Source organism: Boeremia exigua (assembly GCF_020726555.1).
Source record: "Boeremia exigua strain MPI-SDFR-AT-0100 chromosome Unknown C7974scaffold_4, whole genome shotgun sequence".
In the NCBI taxonomy this organism is placed as follows: Eukaryota; Fungi; Ascomycota; class Dothideomycetes; order Pleosporales; family Didymellaceae; genus Boeremia; species Boeremia exigua.
The window spans coordinates 1,024,434-1,051,257 of NW_025763521.1; the positions used below are offsets into that span (position 1 = coordinate 1,024,434).

The 26,824-nt window shown below is 57.4% G+C and overlaps 13 protein-coding genes across 13 annotated transcripts; 5 read left to right on the forward strand and 8 right to left on the reverse strand.

Annotated features, from left to right (window-relative positions):
- The first annotated feature begins 712 nt into the window (after positions 1-712).
- C7974DRAFT_355603 (uncharacterized protein) lies at positions 713-5,679 on the forward strand. The gene has a single exon (XM_046139577.1). The coding sequence runs from the start codon at positions 817-819 to the stop codon at positions 5,323-5,325; it is 4,509 nt and encodes a 1,502-aa protein (XP_045998971.1). The 5' UTR covers positions 713-816; the 3' UTR covers positions 5,326-5,679.
- Positions 5,680-7,367: 1,688 nt separating this feature from the next.
- On the reverse strand, positions 7,368-7,928 carry C7974DRAFT_390186 (uncharacterized protein). Its single transcript, XM_046141450.1, has one exon. The coding sequence runs from the start codon at positions 7,871-7,873 to the stop codon at positions 7,502-7,504; it is 372 nt and encodes a 123-aa protein (XP_045998972.1). The 5' UTR covers positions 7,874-7,928; the 3' UTR covers positions 7,368-7,501.
- A 481-nt stretch (positions 7,929-8,409) lies between these two features.
- C7974DRAFT_462195 (uncharacterized protein) lies at positions 8,410-10,773 on the reverse strand. The gene is made up of 3 exons (XM_046146190.1): positions 9,990-10,773; positions 8,666-9,945; positions 8,410-8,526 (listed from the first exon to the last, which is right to left on the reverse strand). The coding sequence occupies exons 1-3, from the start codon at positions 10,486-10,488 to the stop codon at positions 8,479-8,481; spliced, it is 1,827 nt and encodes a 608-aa protein (XP_045998973.1). The 5' UTR covers positions 10,489-10,773; the 3' UTR covers positions 8,410-8,478.
- Positions 10,774-11,430: 657 nt separating this feature from the next.
- Positions 11,431-12,751, reverse strand: C7974DRAFT_462196 (Golgi transport complex subunit 5-domain-containing protein; the record flags this gene model as incomplete). The annotated part of the gene is made up of 2 exons (XM_046146191.1): positions 11,431-11,713; positions 11,745-12,751. 2 exons carry the CDS (start codon positions 12,749-12,751, stop codon positions 11,431-11,433), a joined length of 1,290 nt encoding a protein of 429 aa, XP_045998974.1.
- Positions 12,752-12,991: 240 nt separating this feature from the next.
- Positions 12,992-13,291, reverse strand: C7974DRAFT_411219 (uncharacterized protein; the record flags this gene model as incomplete). The annotated part of the gene is made up of 2 exons (XM_046143540.1): positions 12,992-13,155; positions 13,222-13,291. The coding sequence occupies 2 exons, from the start codon at positions 13,289-13,291 to the stop codon at positions 12,992-12,994; spliced, it is 234 nt and encodes a 77-aa protein (XP_045998975.1).
- A 53-nt stretch (positions 13,292-13,344) lies between these two features.
- C7974DRAFT_147765 (class I alpha-mannosidase-like protein) lies at positions 13,345-15,600 on the reverse strand. The gene is made up of 2 exons (XM_046135706.1): positions 13,786-15,600; positions 13,345-13,738 (listed from the first exon to the last, which is right to left on the reverse strand). Exons 1-2 carry the CDS (start codon positions 15,457-15,459, stop codon positions 13,616-13,618), a joined length of 1,797 nt encoding a protein of 598 aa, XP_045998976.1. The 5' UTR covers positions 15,460-15,600; the 3' UTR covers positions 13,345-13,615.
- C7974DRAFT_390193 (acyl-protein thioesterase 1) lies at positions 15,577-16,591 on the reverse strand. Its single transcript, XM_046141451.1, has one exon. The coding sequence runs from the start codon at positions 16,484-16,486 to the stop codon at positions 15,743-15,745; it is 744 nt and encodes a 247-aa protein (XP_045998977.1). The 5' UTR covers positions 16,487-16,591; the 3' UTR covers positions 15,577-15,742.
- Positions 16,592-16,689: 98 nt separating this feature from the next.
- C7974DRAFT_450795 (uncharacterized protein) lies at positions 16,690-17,442 on the forward strand. Its single transcript, XM_046145757.1, has one exon. The coding sequence runs from the start codon at positions 16,695-16,697 to the stop codon at positions 17,418-17,420; it is 726 nt and encodes a 241-aa protein (XP_045998978.1). The 5' UTR covers positions 16,690-16,694; the 3' UTR covers positions 17,421-17,442.
- A 357-nt stretch (positions 17,443-17,799) lies between these two features.
- Positions 17,800-18,219, reverse strand: C7974DRAFT_147791 (uncharacterized protein). The gene has a single exon (XM_046135707.1). The coding sequence runs from the start codon at positions 18,134-18,136 to the stop codon at positions 17,924-17,926; it is 213 nt and encodes a 70-aa protein (XP_045998979.1). The 5' UTR covers positions 18,137-18,219; the 3' UTR covers positions 17,800-17,923.
- On the reverse strand, positions 18,220-20,387 carry C7974DRAFT_147795 (uncharacterized protein). The gene is made up of 2 exons (XM_046135708.1): positions 19,160-20,387; positions 18,220-19,111 (listed from the first exon to the last, which is right to left on the reverse strand). The coding sequence occupies exons 1-2, from the start codon at positions 20,299-20,301 to the stop codon at positions 18,304-18,306; spliced, it is 1,950 nt and encodes a 649-aa protein (XP_045998980.1). The 5' UTR covers positions 20,302-20,387; the 3' UTR covers positions 18,220-18,303.
- Positions 20,388-20,472: 85 nt separating this feature from the next.
- C7974DRAFT_390198 (ribosomal protein S10 domain-containing protein) lies at positions 20,473-21,196 on the forward strand. The gene is made up of 3 exons (XM_046141452.1): positions 20,473-20,637; positions 20,684-20,929; positions 20,978-21,196. Exons 1-3 carry the CDS (start codon positions 20,628-20,630, stop codon positions 21,070-21,072), a joined length of 351 nt encoding a protein of 116 aa, XP_045998981.1. The 5' UTR covers positions 20,473-20,627; the 3' UTR covers positions 21,073-21,196.
- A 726-nt stretch (positions 21,197-21,922) lies between these two features.
- On the forward strand, positions 21,923-23,212 carry C7974DRAFT_432618 (uncharacterized protein; the record flags this gene model as incomplete). Its single annotated transcript, XM_046144865.1, has 6 exons — positions 21,923-21,997; positions 22,107-22,247; positions 22,317-22,482; positions 22,533-22,750; positions 22,832-22,972; positions 23,054-23,212. 6 exons carry the CDS (start codon positions 21,923-21,925, stop codon positions 23,210-23,212), a joined length of 900 nt encoding a protein of 299 aa, XP_045998982.1.
- A 1,092-nt stretch (positions 23,213-24,304) lies between these two features.
- C7974DRAFT_432619 (uncharacterized protein) lies at positions 24,305-25,448 on the forward strand (the record flags this gene model as incomplete). The annotated part of the gene is made up of 2 exons (XM_046144866.1): positions 24,305-25,269; positions 25,325-25,448. The coding sequence occupies 2 exons, from the start codon at positions 24,305-24,307 to the stop codon at positions 25,446-25,448; spliced, it is 1,089 nt and encodes a 362-aa protein (XP_045998983.1).
- Positions 25,449-26,824: the final 1,376 nt, after the last annotated feature.

The window sequence follows — 26,824 nt, forward strand, 5'->3', positions numbered from 1 at the left end:
TTGTTTGCTGGTTGGTTTTCCTTATTCTGTGTATATACCATACTCTTGTCTCTTAGTCTTTCTGGCATCTCTTGTCTGCGTACATACAATTTGTACATGAATTCTTCCATATGCCAGTGTAATGACAATGCCATATTGGCAAGTGCGTGCGCCGACCTCCAGCGCACCTCGTGGGTGCGGGTAGAATGAGGAACGAGGGGGCATAGGGTGTGCTGCTCTGATAAAAGTTTGTACGTGCGATTCTTTCAGCAGGGGCGCGCAAAGCTTGCCCTGGGCGCAAGCAGTATCGAAAGGAGCTTGAAAGCTGCAGCGGAGGCATTGAGCCTGCCGGGTGCGATGCATTGGGCCTGTGGTAAGGGGAAAGTAGGTATCAATGTCAGAGTGGCCGCAACGTCGCTACTGCTCCTGATGCTCCTTTGTCGTTCAGCCGGATAGTCCCTTCTGCCATTCTCTCTCACCCTGTTGTCGCTGCGTTCCGTGCGGTTCATGAGCTGCGGCGCCCTCCTGCCTGCATCGTGGAGGTAAGAGCCACTCTGGCTGGTCATACCCTTTTGTGCTCGGCCTTCCTTCTGTCTCCTCTCTTTCTTTGCACGCCGCTTGTCTATCGTCAGCATCACTCTCGTCTTGGTTGTGCGTAGGTGATAGCGGAGTCGCCGTCACTCGTTTGTTTTTGAATAGCCTCAGCTTCGCCGGCGTCGTCTCTTTTGGTCATCCCACTATCACCCACATCTTCACCCCCCACCCACCCTACTACCACAGCTCTTTCTACGCCCAGTATAGCATCTGGGCTGGCGTTGCTACGCTCCAGGCTGCACGATGCTGAACGAGCGAGATCCCAACACCAGCGGGCGCACCAGCAGGGCGTCGAACCTGTCTGCTGCATCTCGAGCCACCTTCCGGCCAAATGGCGGAGCTGACAAGCAGGACCACCTCGCCTCAGCCCCTGGCATCATGTCCATGCTGCGTACGTCCACTGAGATGGGCAACGTCGTCGGCCTCACCGGAGATCTCTCTGGCTTGAGCAACGTGCCTCGAGGTCAGCGAGGTCGTGCTGGCACGAGCAGCAGGCTCTCCACAGCTTCGTCCGTGTCAGGTAACTCCAGTCGTGCAAGCAAGCACCATCGGCAGTGGCCTTCGTCTTCCTCAGCGCCCAGACGGCCCTCCACGCGAGAGCCAGCTGGCCCGCAGTACGTTGCTGACACCCTCTCACCCACGGTGATGGATCTGCCAGGATCGTCGCCCCTCATTCCAACGCACCACCCGGGCAGCTACAACAACAGAGACAGCCAGCGGTCCTTCTCGATGACCAACACCACCCAGCGGGCCTTCAGATTGTCAAGCAATCGGTCGCTTGGTAGCCTGCGCAGCCACGAGCTCATTCAGCGTTCGAGGTCACCATACATTTACCCCACTAGACTCCGCCGTCCCTCATACCGGCCAGCATCACCTGCTTTGAGCGACGCCGCTAGCTCGCGTGCGCAACGCTTACGTAGCTATGACAGCCAAGGGCAGGTCCAGCATCAAGGACAGATGCGGCTGAGGATCCCCTCAGATGCGAGCCTTGGATATCAGGACAGAGCGTCAGGCATGCGCCGCGATCACCCTTCCGCCTATTACAATGGACTCGAGGAGGACATTCCTCCTGTTCCGCCGCTGGTCTACCCTGTCGCACCGCTCCGACGACCTAGTGCGATCCAGAGTCCATTCAAGGGAAAGTTCCGTCGTGGCTCGATCAAGAAGCGCAACGAACCTGACACGTCTTCGTCTGACCAGCCCTTACCCCCGACCCCACGGAGTGGGTCGATGGAGGTCATGCTCAACACCCAAGTCCGTGTCGACACTGTCAGTGGCAGGGTTGTGAAAGAGACAGTCCCCAGTGTCCCACGCTACTATGACTACAGCGAGCAGTTCGAGCGTGAACACCTCCTGGAGCCGGAGGTCAACCCCATTCAGGCTGACTCCGTCAAGCAAGTTAGAACTGCACAGGAAGAACATGGCTCCGCGCAGCCTACGACTCCAGCTCGTGGCACTTGGAACTCCGGTACCATGCAGGTATCGAATGCCGCCGTTCCTGATGTGGCAGAACTCCCTGCATCTCCAGTCCCTCGGCGCATCACTAGAGACATGATTCTTGAGGTACTTGAGGCGGCTTCGACCACGGTGGACGTCAGTGACTCTGGAGCTACCATCGCCTGTGACAACGACGAGAGCCTACAGCATGAAGGTGTGGCCCATCGCCATGTCTCGACACAGGCAAAGACTTCCGGACGTCATGATGGTTTGGATAGGCGATTCAGTGTTTTGTCTCAGGCTGATTCCAGCGTCATCAATTCTTCCACGCTTGATTTTGCTGTGAGATGCTCGATTCCCATCGTCACTGGAGCTCAGGTAGGTTCTGGCGCACCACCCATGCCTGACAAGGACTCGCCGTTGCCTCCAGATACCGCGCCCAACACCGATGTTGACATGTCTGATCTTCTGGCCGGCTATCAACACACCGATTCTAGGCATGGAGATGGAAGTGTTGCGAAGGAGGACACGCAGGAACCTGACATCGAACCTGAGAAAGACCGCGTGGTTGAGAGTAGGAGCAGTCATGCGCAGAAGTCATCTGACCCTGAGTCGTTCAAGTCTGCGACGGATGTTCTAGAATCTGAGCCTTCCGAGAGTAGTCCAGCAAACGATGACGAGGCGAAGTCCTATAGGTCCGGTCCGGGACCATCGATCCAGGATGCAGACGCACACTCGTTCAAGACCGCTCAAGACCTCACAACGCCTCGTCGATCTGCATCGAGGCCTGTAGCAAAATCGTCATCCGTTCGGCTTGTCGAAGTACTGACCCCGAGGCCCATCTCTGAAGGACCGCTTTCGCCTCCGGCTCCCGCTGTACTCCGAAAGACGCGTGTTCCTCGCGAGTCAAGTTCTCTACTTGCAAAATTTCGAGCAAGCTCCAAGCCAGGCAGCGCGGTGTCAATCTTGGGGTCGTCGTCTCCTCTCAGCGGTTCTCATCAGCCGCCTCCAGTACCACCCCGAGAGTCCAGCACTTCGAAAGAGGCTCAACGATCGATGAGTGTTGCGTCCTGGATGCTATTCAAGCGTTGGGGCAAGAGGACCAGTAAAGAGGAAGACCAGACGAAGACCAGCAACAGCTCTCGTGACACCTTGCGCCCTGTCGAAAGGGCACATTCGTCACAGCAATCTCTCGGTGATACCATCAAGACTCCAGAGAAGGCATTGTTCAAGGAAACCCATGTTCCCACGCGAGCTGATCCACCCAAAGATTGCGCCCCGTCACAAGTGCACAATGTGGGTGTTACTGCTTCTTCACGTCAACTGTCATTCAACAGCTCAGGACCCGTTCCTGCGGACCCTTCATCTGTGTACTCTTCCAAGGATAGCTCTTCTACGTCTCGTGTACAGTCTTCACCAGCCGGTGTCCCCAAGCCTGTGGACAACCGTCGAGACAGCCAGACGACTACGCATCTTGCATGGCATGGCCGTAGATCTCTCAACCTGAACAACCAGGCCGCGAGCATCAGCGAGCCACACCTTCCGTTCCCGTCTTCGGGTGATGACACCACCACCGATCTGAGGTTGTCGCAGTACAGGTATCCTGCGGGCCTCCACCATCTCCCAGATCTCAAAGAGGAGTCACACGAGGACTCGAGCTTGAACACGAGTGCCAGCAATCTGAAGAACTCGAATTTCCGATTCCCCTTTGGCGTTCCTGGTGGCGTGCGCGCCTCGGTCGATGATGGAGCTCTTTTCTCGAGGAGGTCGTCAGCAGGCTCATATCGAAAGAGCGCTCTCGGCAGCAGCACCATGAGCCAGCCACATGAGCTGCCGCTGATGCGCTTCAGCCGTATGGACTTGTTCGAAAAGGTAGACGAGGTGGTGCGCCTGCGCAGCTCGCGTTCGCTGGCTCACGTGTCGGTGGAGGTGCCTGAGGTCCACGACGATACGCCACCGCGGCCAGCGTCAGTAGGAGAAATGCGAGAGAAGTACCGCAGCTTCTATGACAAACTTGATGGGCTGAACACGCCTCGAGGGGCCGTGCGTACAGAGATGTCGCCCGAGTTGATGGCGGAGATCGAGCAAATGACAGTGCCTTCGGTCAATGGTCTTACAGATCGCATCACTGAGCTCCTACCGTCACTCAAGGGGTACTACAAGTCTGGCGAGGAAGGTCCGTTCGTTGCTGAGGAGATGATTATGGAGCATGCCATGGAGGATATCCACGACGTCGGCGGCCCTGCACAGAAGCGCTCATCTGCACGTCTGCGGCCATTACCTGGATCGCCGAACATGATGGTTATGGACGACGCACTGTACGATGAGCTCACGCACAAAGAAGGAGAAGGCGATGTTGCAGTTGCCCAGGGCGATGAGGGGGTCGGGCCTGCACAAGGTGAATCTCGCGCTAGCGTGACCAAGACCAGCAGCTTAACACGCCCCAAAACTCACCCCGCCGAGCTCGAAACGCTCTCACCTACTCGCCTCCGGCCCCGTGCTACCACTGGTGGTCACCACGATCTGCGAGCATCCGTTGATCTGGGCTTGACCACGAGGTCTCTGAGATCGTTTGCGTCTACCCCAACCAAGACTGATACGCGTCCCTGGAACTCTGACAAAAACTACCCTTGGGCAACAACAACAGTTCCCTCGGTCGACATCTCACTCCCTCCGTCGAAGACGGTCAGGCATTCACCGCGTCCTGGCCCCTCGCACCTTCGCAACAACGTCTCTGACACGTCTTCTGTAAGCACTTTTGTCGTTCTCACGCCAATTCCCAGGCCTTGCGAGGTAGGTCTTGAGCCGAGTGAGGATTTTCGACAGCTGGAGCGCTTCGAGCGGCTTGAGCGCACCCGTGGCCAGTATCACGAACCTGGTGAACGCTACCCCACCTCAGCTTGTTCACCGCCTACTGCAATCTTCCGCGACCACCTCTTGCTCTCTTACACGTCTGACGACGAACCAGAGCTACAGGTCACGCGCAGAAGCAGACTGAGGGAGCGTTTCTCTTCCGCCCGCAACGCTACGCTCGACAGCACTCGAGCAACAGACCAATCCCCCACCTCTGCCCACCCTCTCGGGCTTCCTTCACCTGAATCTGCTCGCCGCTCTGCACCTTCACTCCTCCAAGACACTGCAGGTGAAGCAAGCGCTTTTACCTCAAACCGCCACACTTTCAGCGACGCTCAGGGCATGCCCAGTGTCGTTTATCATCGCAACCGACTCATCGACCACCTAAAGCGCTGGTGGCACAAGGGAGGAGACCTGTTCAGGAATCTGTCTCACCGCTCTACGTCGAAGACGCGCCGTTAAGATGGACGCCACGTACTCTCACTACAAGTCGGCGGAGTTCGCGAGGGGACTCGAGATGTCCTTCGCCTTTCTCAAGAATCACATGTTGAAGAGGGCGTGGCCAAGGATGCGCTGCTGGGGCTGTCCCAACACCCCGGTCGGGCCCATGATCGAGCATCCCTCCGTCAGCTGCCGCGCCCCTGACGAGGACTACTACATCAGCATGGAAGAGGGCTACTTTTTCTGAAGTGGGATACGACACGGTGATCATCTGGCCGCCAGCGCTGCCACTAATGGGCCAGCTATGACTGGTCGCTGCTGGGCCTGGCGGCCATAATCGGGCAATATTGGAAATCGGATATGGAAAAAAGTCACTGCGAGTATCTACCTTCCGCGTTGGAGTAATGAAAGCTGTGACATAACTTGCAGTCATGACAGTGATGTGATGTGTTGTGAACGGGTGAGTCGATGTCACCGTAGCCGTCTTGATGTGGTGTGGTATAGAGTTCGAAACACGTAAAGAGATCAAGTGACCTGTGATGCAGTGAGATATGGAAAGTGACCTCACGATACACGAAAGGAGTCATGACAGTGGTATTTTGCATCATTCAAGGGCACTTCAACGTCGTCGTAGTCATCTCAGATTGATGTGATAATTTATCTAAAACGCATGGGGAAATCGAGCATCCTGCGCTGCTGCACTGAGGAGAAAGTGAAGTGCTCCCACAATACACGACGCCCTCCTCGCTGACAGTGTGCTTGGCATGGCATGGTATGGCATTGTGCATGTCATGGTATGGCATTGTGCGAGTCCGAGGGTGATGTATCGTTTCGTATCGTGTACATGGTCTTATATAGTGTTACACAGTGTTGTGTATGATGTTGGTCAGCGTGTATTGGTTACTTGCGTTGGTTACATGCTTTGATCGCATGCTTTGATCGCATTGTGCTGATCACGTTATATATGCTGATGTGAGGATGTGCGGATGTGCAATTTTTTCTTTCAGTGCGGTAGGTGGTGTGGGTTCACTGAGATGCTGTTTTTCACTCTGATGCTGGTTTTCACTCAGATTGTTTTTCGCTCAGATTGTTTTTCGCTCAGATGCTGTTTCTCACTGCGGGTGGGCGATGTGATGCGATGTGATGCGATGCGACGCAATGCAATGCAATGGGAGTCTGATTTTGTCTTGTCTGGGTGTAGATGGGTGTAGCTAGGTATAGATAGGTGGTGGAATGAAGATAAGCTTGAGACTAAGGATAGAAGGCGGGAACACTGATGGTGAGAAGACTGGAGGTGAGGAGACTGGAGGTGAGGAGACTGGAGGTGAGGAGACTGGAGGTGAGGAGACTGGAGGTGGGAAGTCTGAGGTGAGGAGATTCTTAGGTCCCAGCCAGCGACCTGCGTGTGGGTTTTGTGGGTTCTGAGGTACTGAGGTATTACGGTAATGAGGTATGAAGATCGCGTACACGGACACGAACACGGGTTTCTGGAATCTCGGGTGTGCGCGGCGCTGGACTGGGTGTACGGAGGCAGGTTGGAGGTGCCGTGCCAACGACTCTGTGTTCGGGGAGTCAAGGCTTGAGAAGACAAGGCCCGAGGTCGAGAGCGAGGGCGGCGATGTACACGACGGAAGAGAGGTAAGTCCAATTACAGGTGCGGGTTTTCAACGTGAACAAAGGAGGAGAGGTGTTTTGAGGACACAGCTGCAAGACCGAAAGTGCTGCAATCATATACAAAGGGCTGGAGATATCAGTCCCAGAACCCGGCGCTCTGAGCAGTCTCGGTGACGAGATATGAGGAACCGTATAACCCCCTCGAAGAGCGAGGGCATCCAGGACAAACGATGCGTTCAAGAGGAAGATAATGGCGAGATGGAGCGCGCTGTGGATACGACACAGCAGAGCTAGGTTCCTCAAAAACGGAGCCGGCAGCGAGATATCCAGTACTAGAGATGGAGTTGTAGAGCGGAGCTGCAGAGAGCAAGGGGACGAACTCCCCAGAGTTACGCACATGCCGCAGCGAGAACACAAAACGCAAGCGCAGACGCAAACGCAGGCACGCAGGCACGCAGAAATACGGTAGCAGATATAGGGAGACATACACATACACACATGCAGAACGCAGATATATAGATATGTAGATATGGAGCTATAGAGGTACGTGGACATGTAGACGCAGCTGCTCTGTTTTCGGTCTTCAGTCTTTAATCTCAGTCTCCATCCAGTCTCCAGTTCCCACCCACCGCCAGAGTACCCATGTATACATATCAGGACATCCAGGCCTGCGTGTACCACGGAGGCTGGTGATAGTCTGGTGTGGAAGCGTGGCGATGGGCGAAGCGGTAAGAAATAGCAGTAGAGGATATCGGTGGAGTATATCGGGGGATTGCAGTGTGGTGTTGTAGTGTGCTTGGTGTTGCAGTGTGCTTGGTGTGATGGTGAGGGACATGCCGTAGAGAAGGACAGTGCCATATGAAAACGCCGTGGAGAGGAAAAGCGCTGTTGAGATGGTTCGACGGCAGCGATGGAGTGTCGGCATTGGGATTGACATCGCCATCGCCATGGACATCAAACATCACCACAGCATCACCACAGCACCACAAACACCCAACCCCCCGCACCCTCAAGAACAGAAGAACATCATTTCATTACCCCCTCATCACCCATCCCTTTCGTGTCCCCTCACGCATACATACTATACCGCACAGGCACACACCCATATTCTGTACTGCGTCCACCGGGCACGTACCCACGTGGCTACTACACACACTCGTCCGCTGTGATACACACACACACGCCCTGCTGCAGTACCCTGTACCTGCACAACCCCGCACACACACCAAAAAAAGGACACCCATATGTAAGAAGAAAGGCCGAGAAAGATGGATAAGATAGCATCACAACAGCCCGGGGACAAGAAGGGGCAGGGACACTGTGTGCTGTGTGGCCTGAGACATGGGCTCGACCTGCTTTCGTGGGGGAGTCTGCGGTCCACAGTCCACTCGCAGTCCGCAGTCCACCACCACCTCCACCACCAGCGCCGGCAAAAGAGGGTCGTAAATCTAAGATACCGCACTGCACTGCACTGCACTGCACTGCACTGCGCCGCACAGTACTGCGCTACGCACACCAACTGCGTCTCAGGGGCGCGGGCGCGGGCCGGCGCGAGCGCAACTAGCGCAACTTGCCGTCTTTCTTGGCGTCCTGGACTTGCTCGAAGACCTGCGATTATTGAGATTAGCCGGGGTGCGTGAGGTATGTGTTAGGGTGACATCGGGGGTGAGTTTGAGGTTGAGGATGAAGGGGTAGAATGGGGGAGTATGAGGTGATGTGTCAAGTGAGTGAGGCTTTGCAAACGCACCTTGAGCATCTTCCGCCTGGCACCGAGCGCGTTGACGCCGCGCGCCTCGAGCCCCGCGTCGTCCAGCTCCACGAGCTCCTGCCACTGCAGATCCTTCAGGTTGTCGGTGTACTTGTGGAGTCGGAGGCTGCGCAGCCAGTTGGGGATGTCCTGCAGGAGCGACGGGTCGGTGGGGTCCTCCGGGGGCTTGGAGGAGCCGCGGCGGCCGCGGGGCGAGCGGCCGCGGTTGATCTCGTCGCCGAGGAAGCCGCTGTTGTGCGTGTCGAAGCCGCCGCCGCCGCCGAGGCCGAATTGGCCGAGCGTCAGGGCCGACATGCCGTTGCTCATCAGCCCGGCGTTGGTGTAGTCGGCGGCCAGGAAGCCGTTGGCTTGCGGCGAGGTGAAGGAGTTCATGCCGGACATGGCGCCTTGCATGGCGAAGCCGGGGGAGGAGGGGCGCGAGCGGCGCCCGTTCATGGCGGCGAGCTGCTGAGCCTGGAGCGCGGCGGCTTGCTGCGGGGTCAGCACCTGGCCGAGCTCGTTCGTCATGAGGATGTTGTTGCCCATGGGCGGGAAGCCGGGCGATAGGGGCCCGTTGCCGTCGGATGAGCGGGCGCGGCGGTACTTGCGGACGTCGTCGAGCTGGATGCGGTTGTTGACGGTGGAGAGGGCGGCGAGCTTCATGGCGGTGGCATTGGCGACCATGTCGGCCTGGTTGGCCTGCTGGCCGAAGTTGGCGACCATGGGGGTGCTGAGCTGCGAGGCCCAGCTGCCGCCCTGGTAGGCGGGCGACAGCAGCGCCATGTTCGAGTTGGCCTCGAGGGCGTTGAGGGTGGTGGTCTGCACGTTGTTGGAGTCCTGCTGCAGCGGCAGGCGGGGCGAGCGCAGGCCAGCAGACGGCGGGGGCGCGGTGAACTGGCCCATAGCGGGCTGCGGGGCGGGCGGCTGGCCCGACGACTTGGGACGCGCCGACTGGGCGTCATTCCACGGCGAGGCGGGGCCGTTCTCCTTCTTGTCGTCGGGGGCGGAGATGGTGGGGGCCAGCATGGAGCTGCGGTCGGGGCCGATGGTGCTGTTGCGGTTCGAGGCAGGCGGCACGCCAACGGCCTCGGTGAACTCGGACTTTTGCTTGGCGATGGCGGCGGCGGCGTCGGGGAACATGCGGTGGATGGTCGACGGGTCGAGGCCCGAGGCGCGCTTGCCGGCGCCCGGCGACGGCGGCGGGCGGGCGGTGAACGACTGGCGGTTCTCGGCGGTGGTGAGCTTGCTCATGGCGTCGCTCAGCTTCTGGGTCATGGGGTCTGGGGGGTCAGCACAAAAATTACAGACTGATCGGGACAAGTACCCTTCTCGCCAAAGTTGGCGGGCGACAGCACGCCCGACATGGGCAGGCTCTTGCTCATCTGCTGCAGGACCTGGATGAAGAAGCGAATCTGCACCTGGGTGGTCTGCTGCAGCAGGGCGTACAGGGCGGCGGTGCGCTCGGCCTCGCTCAGCACGCGGAACCACTGCTCGATGGCGCTCAGCTCGTCCTTGAAGTCCTGGTCGAGCGTGGCCGTGGCCATCTCCTCGAGCGTGTTCTCGTACTGGTCGATGTCGGCCAGCCACTGCTGGGCGGCGCGCTCCATCTCGTCGGGGTTGCCCGACGGCGTGGGCTGGCGGCCAAAGTAGATCTCGGACGCGGGTCGGATGCCGCGGTTGGCCAGCGGCGACGAGAAGCCGCCCATGTCGGCCGAGGCGCGCAGGTGGTGGCCGGCGCCGAGCGAGGTGCGGTTGACGGGCGGGCGCAGCGAGGACGAGCCCTCGGGGGTGCTGTTGCGGTTGGCCATGTGGTTGGCGGACATGGCGCGGTATTCTGGGCCGTCAGCAGGCGCGGCAGCGGACGGGCGGGCGACGCACAGGAGGCGGGCGGCGGCTCGGGGACTCCTGCAGCACAGCTGGCCTCAAAGGAGCTCGAATGCGAAGCCGTCAGGGGATCGGGACGAAGCGCAGGCGGGGCCGGGGCGGGGAGAAGCGGCCGGCGGAAGAAGAGACACGAAGAATAGCCAAGATACAACGAAGGAAAGGCGACAGAGCCGGACGGGGGTGACAGAGCGAGCGAGCTCACGGGCGGAGGGCGGAAGGCGAGAGGACGGTTGGCCGTCGAAAAGACACCACGCTCAGCGCCAGCCCATGGCCGGCAGACGTTTAGCGCAGCCAATCAGCCGCCGCCAGCCGTTTCATCAGATCAGCCCTGTGAGCCCCGTGCTGCAGCCCACGCCGACGGCAGCACGCTCGCACTGCAGTGCATGCGCTGCCGCCCGCCGGCTGTGGTACACGCGCGGCCATCTGCTGCAGCACACGCTGCAGAGCGGCCTCGCGCAGACGACGACGAAGCAGGTCCTTGCGTCGGCACTGCGATAGAACCACACGCGAACCGTCTCGAGCCCGCAGCACCACCGCTGCGCTGCCGCCGCCTGCTGCCAGTCCACAGCGCCGCCCGTACACACCACGCTCGGATCGCGCCGTCTTGTAACGTCTGCGGCGCCCGCCGTCCCTGATTGGCCGCGCCCGCCTCAACTTGCTACGCTGAGCGTCGTGCAGCCCTCGGACGCAGCGCTCTCCAGCAGATGGGCCAGCTCACGGGCACGCGACGGAGTGCACTGCGGAGCCGCGCGAATTGCAGGGCCGCTGACAGAGGCGATCAAACGCTGCACTGGCGCCTGCTATCGCGCCAAGCACGGTATCGCGAGCGGTGCACGTTACAAATATAAATGTTTATGTGTTTTTTTGTGTCTTGTCGCGTCTTATTTTATGCCGCCGACCACGCTGCCCACCATCACCGCCGCCTCGCGCTCCCACCCCTCGCCCTTGCGCCCGGCCTTCTCGCCGGGGACCCGGCTGCCCCGGTCCACGCACTCGCGCACCGCATCGCGCACCCGCTCCTTGTTGCTGCGCAGCGTCCGCGCCGACACCCCGCCCTTGTACATAATCTCCTGCATGCGCGGCGACATGCTCGACGCCAGGCTGCGCCAGAAGTAGCTCGGCAGCGAGCTCGTGTCGAGCGCGTGCAGCAGCGGCTGGAGGAAGCTGCTGTCTTTCGTAGGGGGGGTCGGTGAACATGGGGTGCGCGGGGGGTTTGGTCGACTGCAGGAGGGACTGCAGCGCCACGATGTTCTGGCAGCGTGCGGAGATCTCGAGGAGCGCGCGGTCTAGGAGGGGTAGTTGCGCGAGCGCTCGAGCGAGCGAAGCCACCGAGCTCTTGAGGCTCGTCTGGAGATATTCCTGGAGCACGCTGAGCATGAGCGTTGGCTCGAAGCCCTCGATCGTCTTTGCGTTGGTTGGAGACAGCAGGTACAGCGTCTGTAGTGCCGACGTCGTCCTGCTCTTCGTGTCTTCCGTCTGTGCAAACGTGCTCGCCGACGTCTGTCCCGCAGCCAGCAAACTCGACATGCTAAACTCCTTGACTACCTGCTGTGCCCTCGACGCAATACTCCGCTCCCCGGGCACCACCAGCTCGTTCTTCAGCGTATTCACCACATTGACCCTGTCCAGCCCCTCGCCCTCCTGCCCCGGCTTGGTATTCGTGAAGATCTGGCGCAGCGCCAGAATCGAATCCGCACTCCTCACCATCGCCCTGTGATCCTCCTTCTTCGCGCCGCCCACGCCCCCGACCTCCGCCATGCGCACCTCCAGCTGGCGCCCCAGCATCAGACACCGCGCCACCGCGCGCCCCAACCGCACCGTCTCCACGAGCCGCTCCGCCGTCAGCCGCACCTGCTCAGCGACCTCGTACCGCTCGACCACTTCCTTCTCCAGCGTCTTGTAGCTCTCCGTCAGACTCGCAACCTGGCCCTCGACCGCCGCCAGGATGCGCCCGCTCGCCTCTGCATGGTCGCGCGTGTGCTCGAGCAGCGGCAGCGCCGACTTGGTCGTGAGCGTGTCGATGTGGGTGTCGACTTCCTGGACGTCGAAGAGCACGCGGGACAGCGGCGTGGACAGGTCGAGCGGCGTGTCCGAGGGGTTGTTTGTGGCGAGCACGAGCGTGTTTGCGAACGCGGTCGCGGAGAAGTCGGGGTCGAGGAATGCCTCGTAGTCTATGTAGGAGGGCTCGTCGGCGGTCGACATGGTGGGCGGTCAATTGCTGTGGTGTGGTGTGGCTTGGTGGCTTGGGCGAGAGGTGCGCCAGGGTCCGGGGCGCTAGTGCCTTCACTGTTCATGACTCGCGTAAGCTCCTTTCTTCTTTCAGCATTCGAGTTCACTGCATTTTGATGGGGATTGCTTGGAGTTCACAGTTCTACTTTGTTCATTATCTGCTCGAGTCTTTATAATGGTAATTACATCTTTACAACAACATTGCTCATCTGTCTACCTGCTACCATAGTTGGGTCCACCAATGCCCTCCTCACCAGGCTTATTCGCGCTGGGGTCAACGCCGACGTTTGAATTCCCGCTGTCGCTGGCTACAGGGGCCTCGCCAGGCTTGCTGAGCTCCTTTGCGGCAGGTGCATTGGATGCGCCAAGGCCCTTCGCTGTCATCGGTCAGTACAACAATGCTGAAGCAGGAGTCGCCCTCAAAGGGCTTGAGAGAAACACACCTTCAGCCTGAGCCTTGTTGAACTTGTCAGAAGCCGCGTTCGACTGGCCGGGTGTCTTGGAGTGAGGCATTGTGCGTTGGGTGTGGGTGTGGGTGTGGGTGTGGGTGTGGTAGGAGTGTGTGTAGGTCAATGTGTAGTATCGACATTCTCCTTCTGAATTTGCAGCTCTGTTTATAGTCACCAACGTAGTCGCTTTTACCGTGATGTCATGACGTGATGATGCGATGATGCTTCGAAGGGTCCACTTTAGTCTGGCGCACACTGTGGTTGACAGCAACATCAACGTCTGCAACGTGCACAAAATCCAGCAGTTGGTCATCGTAACGAAGCTTCTATTCCGCTCAAGTGGGTATATACGCACAACTCTGAAAAGCACCGCATCACTGATCTTCCACTATGCCTTGGGTAGTTTGAACGGGTGTGCTTCGGTATTGAAGACATAGTCGTCCAAGCTGATGGCGCTTGGCTCACTGAAGAGAAGGAAGAAGTACTTGAGAGTCTCGGCCATCCAAAAGCTCTGTAAAGTTATTAGCGATGAGTGAGGTCTTCAGTACCCACACTTACCTCCATCGAGTCCATCATTGGCGGTGTATCTGCCGAGATGTCCGACAACGCCGCGTTTCCAATATCGGTGTCCGTGACTCTCATGATTGAAGTCCACATGTCCCATCCTGCCGCCTGCCAGGACTGCTCACCAGTGATTCGGTACATAACGAACACGCTCTCAATAGCTTCAGGTCGTAGGATGTAGCGACGGTCCCCGATCGATGCAAACCCCGGAGGCAACCTGAGGCCGGCGATGTTCTTCAGTGGATCCGCCTCTCTCTGCAAATCAGCCCGCGCTGTGATCTCGGCATGCCATGCTTTGTCATCCCAGTGGCATTCAGTTGTGTTTGCACATTTCACAAGATGGGACACCTCAGGCATGATGCCTGCCGGATTGCTCTTGTATGCCCACACACATGTGTCTGTAAGCTTGCGGCCAATGGCAACATGGTCCTTGTTGGCGAATATCTTGCCCCCCAACGCCAACATGCCGCCGGTATAGCAGCCCAGATGCTGCAGTTCAGGCTCAGCGAAGATCGTCGTACCCTCGACTCGCACGAAACCTGATCCGAGCAGGTCGGAGTCATCCGGCGTCATGGGACGATAAATAACGTGCTCAATCGCGGTCGCCATTGCCTTTTCGTACATCTTCTTGTACACCGGGTCCAGGCCGCCGAGCAGAGCATGCATCTTCCCGAGGTACTCATAGGTAGAGTCAGCCATAGAGGATAGCGTGAAGCTGTTGTCATGAGTGAATTCGAGCTTCCTCGCGTTGACAACAACCGGCCACATTCCCGGCAGCTTGGTGCTGTCCTGCTGCTTGTCGAGCTCTTTGGTGACACGGGTAACTGCATCGTACCATTTGGGGTCGCCAGTGAGCTGAGACAGACGGGTGAACTCCATCGTCATCGAGCCAATCTCTGCCAATAGAACCTGGGGATCTGCAAGCTGCATCTTGCCCTCCCCTGCAGCATGGAAGTCCCACCTGGTGATGGGCATGCGGTTGGGGGTATCGAAGGCATGGTAGAGCATCTCGCCGACTTCTTTCGCCTTCTTGAGAAGTCTCTTTTCTCCGCTCAGCTCGTATGCCGCCAGCAGCCCGCCAAGATGTCGGATGTTGGTCTCAAACACGTTGACCTTCTCTAGCGGAGTGTAGCCAAAGTTGATTTTTTCGACGTCCTTGATCGCAGACTCAAACTCCTCCTTGAAGCCCATGATCCATAATGTGTCTAGTGAGTCAATGAGAGTCGCAGCCCACCCTCCAAAGTGGTCGTTGGCGTCGCCGCTGATGGGCCTCAGCTCGTCGTGCATCCACGCCATCTGGCGGTACGACGTCCAGCATTTCAGGAATTGCTTTTTCACTTCTTCCTTCCTGGTCTCGCGTATGTTCTTCGCAGTGGCATCCTCTTCTTTAAACTCGAACTGTATCTTGGGCAGTTTTGCTGGCGTCCCTGTGGGCAACTGAAGCAGGCTCTTGACAGGGTGCTGGATAGGTTTGCGCGCCCAATCGATGGACTTGACCGGGTGCTGCGGCTGCTTCTGGTCGGGGCGCTGTGCCTCGGCATTGTTCGAGGGCGGACTCGGCTTCGCATTGGGATCGTCGATTTCGTATGGGAAGCTCAAGCTGTACAGCGCATACAGGAAGAAGGCAGCCAGGACAGTGTACAACGCATACCGTCGAATCAGCGCCATGGTGGATTACTATTAATGCAAAAAAGTGAGACAGACAGAAGAGGAAGAAGACAGCGCACGCGCTGCGAGCCGAAGAAAGGGAGCATCGCCGCGAAATATGGGGAAGTCAGACCGTTACGTAGGGGCGTCCCTGCCAAGTCGGAACTGGCAACGGTGGTGCCCTGTCGATCCGCAAGGCGCGCGGTTCGGACCCACATCAAGACACAGGTACGGATGCGGACACTAGACACTGATGCTGAACACGCTTTGGCTGACGTTGGCAACGCGCCTTGACTTTTGTACTTCAAGACTCGAGAGGTGGAATCACCCGCTCCAACCACGAGCACAGGTCCCTCAGCTCAGCGCCACCCAGGGCGTGGCCCATCCCTTCGTACTCTTTGACCGTCACCAAATCATCCTTGACTCCGAATTTAGCCAATGCTTCACGGCATAAGCGGGAGTATCTCTTCGGAACCATCCTGTCGCCTGTGCCTCTAGCAAGGAATATCTCGACATCGTCCTCGACGTCCTTCGGTAACCCAGCCTCTTCTCTCAACGCAGGCACTCGCTCTGGAATCGCCATGTAGCCACTCAACCCAGCCAGACCACCCAGCTTGCCTGCGTACCTGGACGTCAGACCGGTGAGTAGGGCCATGACCTGCCCCTGTGAAAACCCTGCCAAGACTATCCGCTTCTCCGGCACGCCTTGCGCAACAAGCTCGTCTATCAGCCCCGTGATGTACTTCCTACTTCTCAGCAAGCCGTCCTCGTCTTCGTCTTCTTCGAGCTCTGGACGCGAGGGAGGGAATGGCGAGAGCCTGGTCGGCATGAACCATGCTGTGCTGGCGAGATCGTGGTCTTCGATGGCGTTTGGTATCGTCCACGACATGTACGGCAGCTTGCCGCCGCGCTGGAACTGCTCGGCGACTGACGCGGGGCCTTCGGCGGTGTCGCCAAAGCCATGGATGAAGATGATGGCGGCGGAATGAGCAGGAGAAGATGCCGGGGAAGTCGCAGGAAGCACCGTCGGAGGCTCGCGTGTTGCCATCTTAATTGGCGCTCAAGGTTACAATGAGAAGCGATGTGCAGACACTCAACTACAAGCCGCGACGTTTTCAAGAGTACATGTCGCCTACTTGTAGCAATTCCAAATATCAATACCCCGCGCGGGGCATCGCGTGAACGCCGGCGCGCAGCCACGTGCAGGCACTTCCGTCTTTCCTCCGCAACGCCGAACCACGCCCCAACCACCAACCATGCCACACGTCGAAGTGCTGCCCAACTCGGCCGCGACCGTGACGCCCGGCTGGACATACGTCGTGGACACCGGCTACGACCCGTCGAAAGTCGCCATCAACCCCAAAAACAAAAAGCGCGCGGCCGCCACCACCACCCAGCGCGGCGACACCGACCTCTCCGCGCGCCAGCAAACCGCCATCGCGCGCCGCATCGCCGACCTCGAGCGCGACAACGACCCCAAGCAGCACATCCCCGTGCCCGCCAAACCCTCCGTCCCGAAGACCCAGAACGCCCGCCGCATCATCCAGTACCAGCGCCAGATCAAGCACTGGCTCGACGACGAAGACGCCCAGCTCGCGCTGCAGCCCCCGCCCGCCCGCAGAGACGCCCCGGGCACTCGCACTGCGCCGCGCGCGCCGGGCTCGCTGCCGGCCTCGGCCGATGCCACGCCCGCGCCTGCGCCCATGGACATCGACCCCTCGGACGACGCGCTGCTCGACGTCTCCAGTCTCGTGCCCGCACCGCTGAACCCCGCGGCGCTGGACGCGCTGCTCAGCGCGCCGCCCCTCCCGTACTCGCAGAGTTTCGCCGCGGGGCCGGGCGCGGGCGAGCCGCCGCAGCGGCAATTCTGTGATAACTGCGGGTACTGGGGGACGATTCGGTGTCGGCGGTGTGGGGCGCGGGTGTGTGGGCTGGAGTGCAGGGATGCGCATGAGGCGACGCGGTGCTTGAAGTGGGCTTGAGGGGTAGGGGTGAGAGTGGAGAGGGAGGTGTTTTATACCCTTTGATTATTTGACTTGAGCGGGGGAGAGAGGATGGAGTGCTATGTTGACTAAAGGGCTTGGTTGGGGGCGAGTAATGAGGGGTCTCAGGCTTTCGAGTCGGAGCCCTGTCATTCCTCCGCACGCCTCAGCTTGAACTCTAAACATCCAACTCAAATCACCGCACATACGTCCCTGAGCCCATCTCCTGGGCACGATTCCGAGCACATCGACCATGCACTTGCGCACATCCGCGCATCCCGAGTACGTCTCCAACCACGTCTCAGACCACGTCTACGCACCCCCTGAACACGTTCACCGAGCGTGTCTTCCACTAGACACACGCTGTACCCATCTACCGGGTCGAATCAAACAGTCTGCGCCTGCGTGCTGAGCGTGGGCGTCCAGTACCAGAGCCTGTCAAACTACGGATCTCGCTTCCATGGAACCGCGCTTTATAGATGCTTGCGATTGGCTGGACACGCTTAGTCTGTTTGGTTCAACCAGTGTGTCAGTCTGGGAGACGTCCTGTAGGGCGAGAATGTGGGTTCGACGTGTCTCTCGTACCATGGTACGCGTTGTGGGGTGGAAAGATACTCTGGCTGTGGTATGTACCCAGAAGTGAGTGGTGAGGTGGGGACGAAGAGAAGGAAAGTGGACAGTGGTAATCGTGAATCAAACGGCCAGGACATGAACATGGGGGATGGGAAAAGGAAATGCGTAGATAATGTGGGTGGATACTTTGGTCAGGCCCGTACACTGGATTGGGACTGAGTACACTGAGGCTCGCTGCGTTCGCTTTTGTCTTCGTTTCCCACGGTCTATCTCCTCGGTCTCATAGTTCCTGCGTAAGCACCACACACATCTACCCTGCGAACCCCCCGCGCGCCATCTTCTTGTCCCGCTGCGCCTTGCGGTTGTGATTCGCACTCGCACCCTTATTCGCCTCCTTCCGCTGCCGCGAGATCTGCGTCGCCTTATCATCGCTAGGCCCAGCCACGCTCCCGCCGCGTCCTCCCCGACCGCCACCGCGTCCACGGCCCCTACCGCGCCCGCCAAACCCGCCGCGTCCGCCGTCGCCGCTCGCCTCGTCGCCCGACCCAGCGGGACTGGCTTTCCACGCCGACGCGTGCAGTTCGCGCTGCTGTCCCGCGAAAGCCGAGAACCGCGCTTCCAGGCGGCGGAGACGCCGCGGGTCGCGTCCGGCCATCAGGCCCCAGCCCTCGATCGCCTCGTCGGTCATGCCGGTGTCTGCTCTGAGGGCGGCGCGCGGCGCGCCGCGGCGGGTATCCGACCCGCGGGTGAAGACGGCAGGGGTGGTCGTGTAGGCGCGGAAGAGAGCTTCTTCTGTCTTGCCGGACAGGGCGTCGGCGTCTGGGGCGGTGTCGACGGAGGCGCCGACGTCTTCGAAGTCGTAGGTGTCGTCGCGCTCGTCGTCGTCGGAGTCGAAGGCGGCGAGGGCGGCGAGGATGTGGGATTTCTCCGGCGCGGTGCTGCGGTCGGAGAGGACTTTGTCGGCGGTGAGGTGTTGGTTTTTGCGCCCGATGTGGAGTCGGGAGGTGTCGACGGCGAGCTTGTCGAATTCGTCGTCGTCAAAGATGTTGCGCCGTTCGGGCAGATGTTGGCTCGACCTGGGAGGGAGATGTGATGGTGGTGCTGAGGTTGATGTGGGGCTGTTGGCATTGTCAGGACATCTTCGATCATTGTGGTTAGGAACATACAACTGCTCGCTGCGGTCGGCATTAGCGAGATGCGGCGGTAATGAGTCGTCCAGCAGATGCGCGGTGACTTCCTCGACGTTGTCGTTGTACTCATCCAGCAGCTTCACAACAAAGCCGGCACCAAGATCCGGGAACAGATCCTGTATTTGAGTGACTACACTCATGCGATGGATGTGGAATTCACCAGTAAACGCTGCGTTGCCGTGGTCATCTCCCTCTGCTTTACTCTTGCCCTTATCCACCTTTCGTCGCACGAGTCGCTTGGGTCGAACGACGCCTGCTTGACGGAACGCGCTGAGCGACGCTGCTGTGTTCCGAACTCTAGACGCTTCAGGGGCAGTAGCCTTGTCTCTTATCTTCTCAAGTAGCGGCGTAATGGTCACTAAATCTGCAACAAGCGTCCTCTTCCCCGGTTCCTTCTTTTGCTCCAGCTCTTCACTGGACTTGAGTGAATAGAGGTGATCGGACAGAAGAGAGTAGTTTGGTTTCTCTCCTTCCAGTGTAGCCGTGAGACCGAGATATGCGGTTGTGACGAGCTTCTTCTGCATTGCTGGCGGCACTTTGGGGTAGGCGCTGGAAAGCGCATCAAGGAAATCAGAACCAGTAAGCATGTAAATGCTCGCGTTTGGCGAAGCTCTCAAAAGCGGCGCTATTCGGTTCAAAGTGCTCTCTGTTTCCTCAGGTCGTTTCGATTCCAGATTCCGAATCAGGGATGTCTTCGCTGTCTGTAGTGACTTCTCGATTGCCCCACTTTTCCGCTTCCACAAGGCTTGGAGCAGGTTGCGAAACTGCTCACTCTTTGTGAAGGCATGACAGATATCGGCCAGCACTGGCCAGACAAGGAAGGCGTCCTCGATATCCTGCCCAGACCATATCCTGTGCAGTAACAGGAATGACTTCTTGCGCAGCGAGGTGACCCTTGTTGCAAGGCTGTCGTCGCCTGCAAGCTCGTGAAAGAAGGAGATCAAGAAGAGCCCCAGCGAATCAACATCCTTCCGCGCCGATGCAAACTGCTGATCATCCAGGCGCAGATAGAGATCTGTCAGCGACGTCCATGATTCCAGGTACAGCTGCCACTCGTCTGGCCGAATGCTCTGTCGGACTTTGGCGTCTGGAAAGGGCGCAAATTGAGGCAGAGACATGGGCGTTTGATTGTGCAGCTACAAGCCGGCAGTTTCTTAATGTTTATGCGCTCGTTTTCTCAATACATGACGACGTCAAGGCCCCACGTCGCGCAGTCATGATGGCTCATGCTCGCGGCGGCGGCTAGGCCGCTAGCGCTCTAGTTTAGCCGCACTCTTGGCGCGGCCACAGTGAAATTTGATTTGGATCTCTCGCGGACGTCGAACTCCACGTACGCCGTCGCTAAAGCAAAAACCACGCCAGTCATCACATTACCGTGATCCGTTTCGATCCAGGTCGTGACTGCCATTTGATTCCATCAACACCACACTCCACATCAATCACCATGTCTTACAGTACGTTGTCCCGCGCGCACACAATGCGCATGCTGACCGCGCGCAGACAAGCCTGAGAAGGACTTCGGCGAGGGCCCCAAGATCCACAAGATCCGCATCACCCTCACCTCCCGCAACGTCAAGTCGCTCGAGAAGGTCTGCCAGGAGCTCATCGACCGTGCCAAGAACAAGGAGCTCCGTAACAAGGGCCCCGTCCGTCTCCCCACCAAGGTCCTTAAGATCACCACCCGTAAGACCCCTAACGGTGAGGGTTCCAAGACCTGGGACACCTACGAGATGCGCATCCACAAGCGTAAGTTATTCTAATCGCGGACTATGACAGTAGACTGACAACAAGCAGGCCTCATCGACCTCCACGCCCCCACCGAGGTTGTCAAGCAGATCATCATCAACATCGAGGCCGGTGTTGAGGTTGAGGTCACCATCGCCGCATAAGCGCTTAGTTGGGACATAGGAAGGAGTGAATGGTCTGGACAAATACGTGGATATGACAGCTTAACTGCTGGTTATGAAATGGAACGATTCAGAACCAAAAGCATCTCATGCCTGCTGTTGATCAATGTGAGATATGTGCAGTGAACCAAGAGTGCCAAATAGTCAACCAACGCCCCCATCGACCTTCGTAAACATGACTATCAAGGCATGGCTGGGTCGACAATGACACACAATCGGTCATGCCGATGTCGCACTGCGTACCCTTGGATGATCATGCGATCTCCGTGCTGCTAAGGCGGTCTAACGCTGCACTCGCAGCCGGGCGACCTGCTGTGGCACGTTTGTTGTTTTAAGCCAAGGCGTGAGCGTGAATTTGTGGCTGAGAACAGTGTCACAGTACAGTGAAATTCCTTGGTGGAGATACCAGGTCAAGTCAAAAGCACAAACTTATAGATCGAGATGTAGGCCAAAGGATATACTCGGTGCTAGGAAGACTGGGATCGACTTCACATGCAACCGTATTGTTTCGTGGAGACAACGTTGCTTGTACATGATACTGCCGTGGCCGAACAAGTGTGCACTTGCAGATACAGCTCTTGGCCAATGGGGTTCAATGAGATGCGAGGAGATGCGAGGACAGTGCACGTATATCGCAAGGAATTGATAAAAGGTCTACCTATCACATCAGACCAGAAAGCATGTCTACAAATGGGGAAGCCTCCGGGATAGTAAGAAGTTAAATGGCGCTAGCGAAATTAGCGCTTTTCGCGATTCGCTCTTTTGAGTGTCGCCCTCTCATCATGGACATGATCGCATCAACAATCCACATCAACATATCTGCATCGGCACAATGGCTGACACTGCACCGGTGAAAAGAAAAGCCGAGTCAGACACAAGAGGTGATGGCGACTCTAAGCGATCTAAGGTGAGATCATTCGGTCCTGCCATGGATTGCACCAAGCCTGGACTCTGGTTCTAGAGTTTCCTCGCGTATGCAACTCGGCCGTCCCGCATAATGCTGATGCTCACTCCAGGGTAAGAAGAAGTGGGAGATGCCAAAACGTGGCAACGCTGAAGCTCGACAAATCAATCCCGGTGATGTGGGGATTTGGGCGACCTGCGCTATGAAGAAGGAAGCACCGACTGTCGCGGATTTGCGAGATGTATTTCAAGGAGTATGTTGCTTTTGCCACATGACCAATCGCTTCATTTTCCCCGGGTAGCCAGAGCTGACAGATCGGGAGTACGCTACGAAGCTGTATGGTGACCAGGCCGACGGAACAGCCAAGGACGACGAGGACTCGGACGCCGGCGGCGATATCGAGGCCGAGATCAAAAAGGAGCTTGCCGAAATTCGAAAGCCAACTGTGAAGCCCCTCTTCACATCCGTGAAGTTAGACACACAATGCTGTGGGTACAATCTTAATTGTCACTGACGAACTTTATCCTGACTTCAGCAGTGGTCTTTTTCAAGACACGTGCACCTGTGGAGCCTCTGTCGTTCGTTCACAAGATCTGCCAAGACACTGCAGATGGTGTCCAGCATAAGAATTGTCGTTTCGTGAAACGCCTCACCCCAATCAGTGGAACTGAGAAAGCCACTCAGAAGGGACTTGAAACTGTTGCAGAGGCAGTACTTGCACCTCACTTCCACGGAGACGAGAATGCAGGGAAGAAAGTAAGACAGACTTCTGCCGTTTGCTGCCATTTTACGGATGGCCTTATCACTTCGGCTCGCTAATATGCAGTGGCACCACAGTTTGCGATTCGCCCAACGATCCGGAACCACAGAGATCTCAAAAGAGACGACGTTATCAAGACAGTCGCAGCTGCAGTAGGTCCAGGCCACAAGGTCGATCTGAAAGGGTACGATCTTCTAATCCTCGTCGAGATCTACAAGGTACAAAAACTCTACCAAGGAAATGCACAACAAGCACGCTTTGTGACCAGTGCCATCTTGACAGCCGCTGACAGACTCCAGAACATCGTTGGTATGAGTGTTGTAGGCCCGGATTATGATAAGCTTAAGCGATACAATATCGAAGAGCTGCGCCAGGGACCTTCAGGCGACACCTCAGAGACGCCAGCTCCAGCTCCAGCTCCAGCTCCCGCGCCAGATGCAACTACTGAGAGTACCTAGATGGACTCGTAGTCAGCGTCACGGTTCTGAACTGTATTGACCAAGCGAGCCTTTGCCAGGCGATCTGCAGTTGGTCGCTATGGTTGCGTACGCATGTCGTGTTGTAGATATGAAAACGGCACAATACATAGTCTTGTACCATCTAGCGTCCGCCTAAGTCCTGATCCACTGTGCCGGAACCGAGGCGAGGCTTACATGGGTGCATAGCTTCCGACTCCACCACGTTCGCAGCCAGGCGTGCCGTGCTGATGGGCAATGGATCTAAGAGGCATACTTGGGCCTGGCCAGGCGCACAGCAGCTACGTAGGTATCCTAGAGCGCGGTGAGACGGTTAATGCACATCTCAATTCCGCTTATCCTGGTCGTTCTTGCACGTACAACACGCGCCAACCCCTGTACATTAGCCGAAGCCCACGCGCTCACTCACCGTTTCTTCAGGTTCCATCGTCGTGTGCCAGCATCGAAATGTCGAGTTTCAAGATCTGACTGACTTCCCTTCGCTCGATGTGGCCAATCAGAGCGTGCAGTAAACGACTAACCAGCCGGACGGTCTAACCCAAATTAGACATCGTTGACGAACGACCAGCAGGCCGGTCCAGTGTTGTCACGCCTTCGCACCTTCGTTCTTGTTTCAGTTTCTTTCGAGGGCCTATTCGTTACAATCTCGAGATGAGAGTAGCTGCACGCGTAGTTTGCCCCTTGTAATTCATCGATAAGCGATCGTGGCTTGCCGGATGCTTCATGGTGCGAAATGGCTTTTGCCTCACTCGAATCACTCAAGACCATTCACACAATGAAATGTGCTGGCACTCACCCCTGGTGGCGAGGCAGTGATCACGACGACGCCTGCCTAGATCTTAAACTTTTCTTTATAGTTCAGTGGTTGGCATCATCCTTTATTGATCGCGGTCTGTCCAGCAATTGGCCTAAACGCTCGTACCGCTATCGACATTGTGCATGATCCAGCGCAATCCCAGAGCCCTTTGTATCCACGGCCCGGCCCTGACATGCAGCCAACCAACTCATACTAAGCAGGGTTCTCGCTAAAGCCCTCATCTTACTGTGTCTGTTACCCCGATCTGAGCATTCATAATGCTTCTATCCCCGCTGGAGAATACGGCATTTCAGACCTTCACTATGAGTCGTGGTGCCTACGCAAGTCGTCCCCCTCGGCCGTCATCTACAGTCTCATCCACATCGTCGACTTCATCCACATCATCACGGACGTGCGCTGTTTCGTTGGACTTTCCGAGCATCCAGAAGCTTATACATACTGTCTTCAGGTCTACAAGAATCACAGTTGAGCAAGCAGAGAGATTGCAAAGCCGCATTCACCAAGTCTACCTAGCGAAGCTTGCAGACGGGTATTCACTTGTGCTCAAGTACCCGCCTCCAGCAAACGTACGTCTTCTCCGCCACGAGAAACACACACTGGACTCCGAAGTCAGGGCATTAGAAACCTTGCACCAGCATACACAGATCCCGGTACCGCGCATAATCAAGTACGACAGCCATGGCGGGCAATTCGGCTCGCCCTACCTCATGTTGAGCCACCTTCCAGGCCGCAGACTATCTCAAGTATCATCGCGGCTTACGGCTGCCGAGCGAAGCACCATCGATCGAACACTAGGTTCCTACGTCCGCTGCCTGACAACGATTTCTGCACAACAATTTGGCATGAGCCACCGAGTTCTTGAGAACAGAGGATCCCAATCATGGAGCGAAGCATTCTTCGCACTTCTCGAAGCTGCTTTGCGCGATGCTGAGGATATCCTGGTCACAATACCATACGACAGCATCCGATACTACACCACCAAACACAGCCATGTCCTAGATGAAGTTACACAGCCAAGGCTGGTCGCTCTTGATGTCTGTAGCCCAGACAACGTGCTCATCGACGAGAGTACGAAGAAAATCACCGGTCTTGTCGGCTTCTCCAACATTGTGTGGGGCGACGTGCTTATGAGTGGAGGTCTTGCGGATGGCAGCGAAGCGTTCTTCGAAGGCTTTGGCGAGTGCCCTCTGCGGACCGGCAGTGTCAAGATCCGACTACTAATGTAAGTCTCAGTTTGATATAGCACACATGATCGATTGTTACTGACCTTGATCAAGGTACACCGCCTATCGCGCAATACTGACGATTGTGGCTCATCACTACCGTCCACACTCCAACATTGATGACCTCAAGGTGCGACGCGAGCTCGTATGCGCACTTAATGAACTTGCACGAATGTGAGCCGGCCCCACATGTGCTTATGACATTGCATCAGGCTTTCGCCTGCCATGGTCAAATTTTTCGACTACGAGATATGAACACGTCGGCGCCAACAGCCGTACAACGATTTCCTCTGCCCTAGCAGATTACTCTCTATCCATACGCGTATCTACTATCGCGTCGCTGTACTCACGCCGAATCACGATTATAGCCATGGTCCACGCATGGTCCTCACAGGCGTACGGCGTTATTACCTCATTTGGTCAACAGGTCGATGAAGGCGTTTATTTGCTTAAGTCAATTTCAGGGGGTTATAGTGTGGCTTGATATTTTCAATGGACTTTCGCGCCTTTAGTGCCATCGGAGCTGTGGAACCAAAATCTTCTAGAAGGATAAAGGAAGAGTATTCAAATACTCACGATTAGAAGCAACAAAGGAGAACCAATAATCTATTACACGGCTGCTTTACTTTGACGATACCATGTATATGTGACAGAAACGCATAATCCCAGCCTCATCAAAAATGCAGTCATGCAGTCAGTGCATCGCTCCACGGCGCTTCACCAACGCAAAGTCCACCTTAGTGTAAGACCCAAAACGAGCACGACCCCGCCGCAGACGTCACCATCGCGAACACCTGTCTCGAGAAAGCGATTTGTCGCATGCCACAATGACTTGCAGGTGCAGCCGGGGCAAGCGAAGTCCGCGTGCTCCAGTCGCAAATTAGGCTGAACAGCACTCGGTCACGGCACCGGACCCAACGCCCCATCCTTCACCGCACACGCATGAGCACGCAGGCGCCCATGCCTGCCGGCACACATCACGACCGGCCTTCCCTGCCCGTCCTGCCTTCCTTATTCACCTGCGCGAAAACAACCCCTGGGACTCCTTCTGCACGCCGCCCCACGCAGTCCCACAGCGCTGTACGCGCACGTCGTCGCCAACCCCTGCAGCCGTTGGCACTCAAATGCTCCTTCGCTCACCCCTGCGCTTCCAGAACGCTCGCTTGCGGTAGCGAGCGCACCAATCAGCGCGCCGGAACCCGTGCTTTTCGCTTTTCTTTGCTGGATTCGGACTAGAGTGAGTGTGTACCCGCCGTGGACTTCAACAGCGTGGTGAGACTCAGCAGGCGATAGAAAGTCGTCAGACGGGGCGCAGCACTGCTGCTGCACCAGGGTTTGCGGGAGCGGGGCGCGGTGCACAGGTTACATCCGTTAAGATGACGGCGCGGTGGGTTGGAGGTTGCTGGGGTGAGCGAGAGACTTGCATGTACCTATGTACTGCATTGTAACTTCACTGCCGATGCTGGGTAGCTTGGGAGTTCACTGATGTGTGCAGATGCAAATTGGGCTGTAGCGCTGAGTCGTTGCGTGTTGCTGAGGTGATTGTGGATTTGG

Coding starts and splice junctions, on each gene's coding strand:
- C7974DRAFT_355603 (XM_046139577.1), top strand. CDS start 817: ATGCTGAACGAGCGAGATCCCAACACCAGCGGGCGCACCAGCAGGGCG.
- C7974DRAFT_390186 (XM_046141450.1), bottom strand. CDS start 7,873: ATGTCCATGGCGATGGCGATGTCAATCCCAATGCCGACACTCCATCGC.
- C7974DRAFT_462195 (XM_046146190.1), bottom strand. CDS start 10,488: ATGTCCGCCAACCACATGGCCAACCGCAACAGCACCCCCGAGGGCTCG. Junction 9,946..9,989: donor CGCCAACTTTGGCGAGAAGG/GTACTTGTCCCG, acceptor CTGACCCCCCAG/ACCCCATGACCCAGAAGCTG. Junction 8,527..8,665: donor CCAGGCGGAAGATGCTCAAG/GTGCGTTTGCAA, acceptor CAATAATCGCAG/GTCTTCGAGCAAGTCCAGGA.
- C7974DRAFT_147765 (XM_046135706.1), bottom strand. CDS start 15,459: ATGGCGCTGATTCGACGGTATGCGTTGTACACTGTCCTGGCTGCCTTC. Junction 13,739..13,785: donor CAATGATGGACTCGATGGAG/GTAAGTGTGGGT, acceptor ATAACTTTACAG/AGCTTTTGGATGGCCGAGAC.
- C7974DRAFT_390193 (XM_046141451.1), bottom strand. CDS start 16,486: ATGGCAACACGCGAGCCTCCGACGGTGCTTCCTGCGACTTCCCCGGCA.
- C7974DRAFT_450795 (XM_046145757.1), top strand. CDS start 16,695: ATGCCACACGTCGAAGTGCTGCCCAACTCGGCCGCGACCGTGACGCCC.
- C7974DRAFT_147791 (XM_046135707.1), bottom strand. CDS start 18,136: ATGTTCATGTCCTGGCCGTTTGATTCACGATTACCACTGTCCACTTTC.
- C7974DRAFT_147795 (XM_046135708.1), bottom strand. CDS start 20,301: ATGTCTCTGCCTCAATTTGCGCCCTTTCCAGACGCCAAAGTCCGACAG. Junction 19,112..19,159: donor GCCGACCGCAGCGAGCAGTT/GTATGTTCCTAA, acceptor CAATGCCAACAG/CCCCACATCAACCTCAGCAC.
- C7974DRAFT_390198 (XM_046141452.1), top strand. Junction 20,930..20,977: donor CGAGATGCGCATCCACAAGC/GTAAGTTATTCT, acceptor GACAACAAGCAG/GCCTCATCGACCTCCACGCC.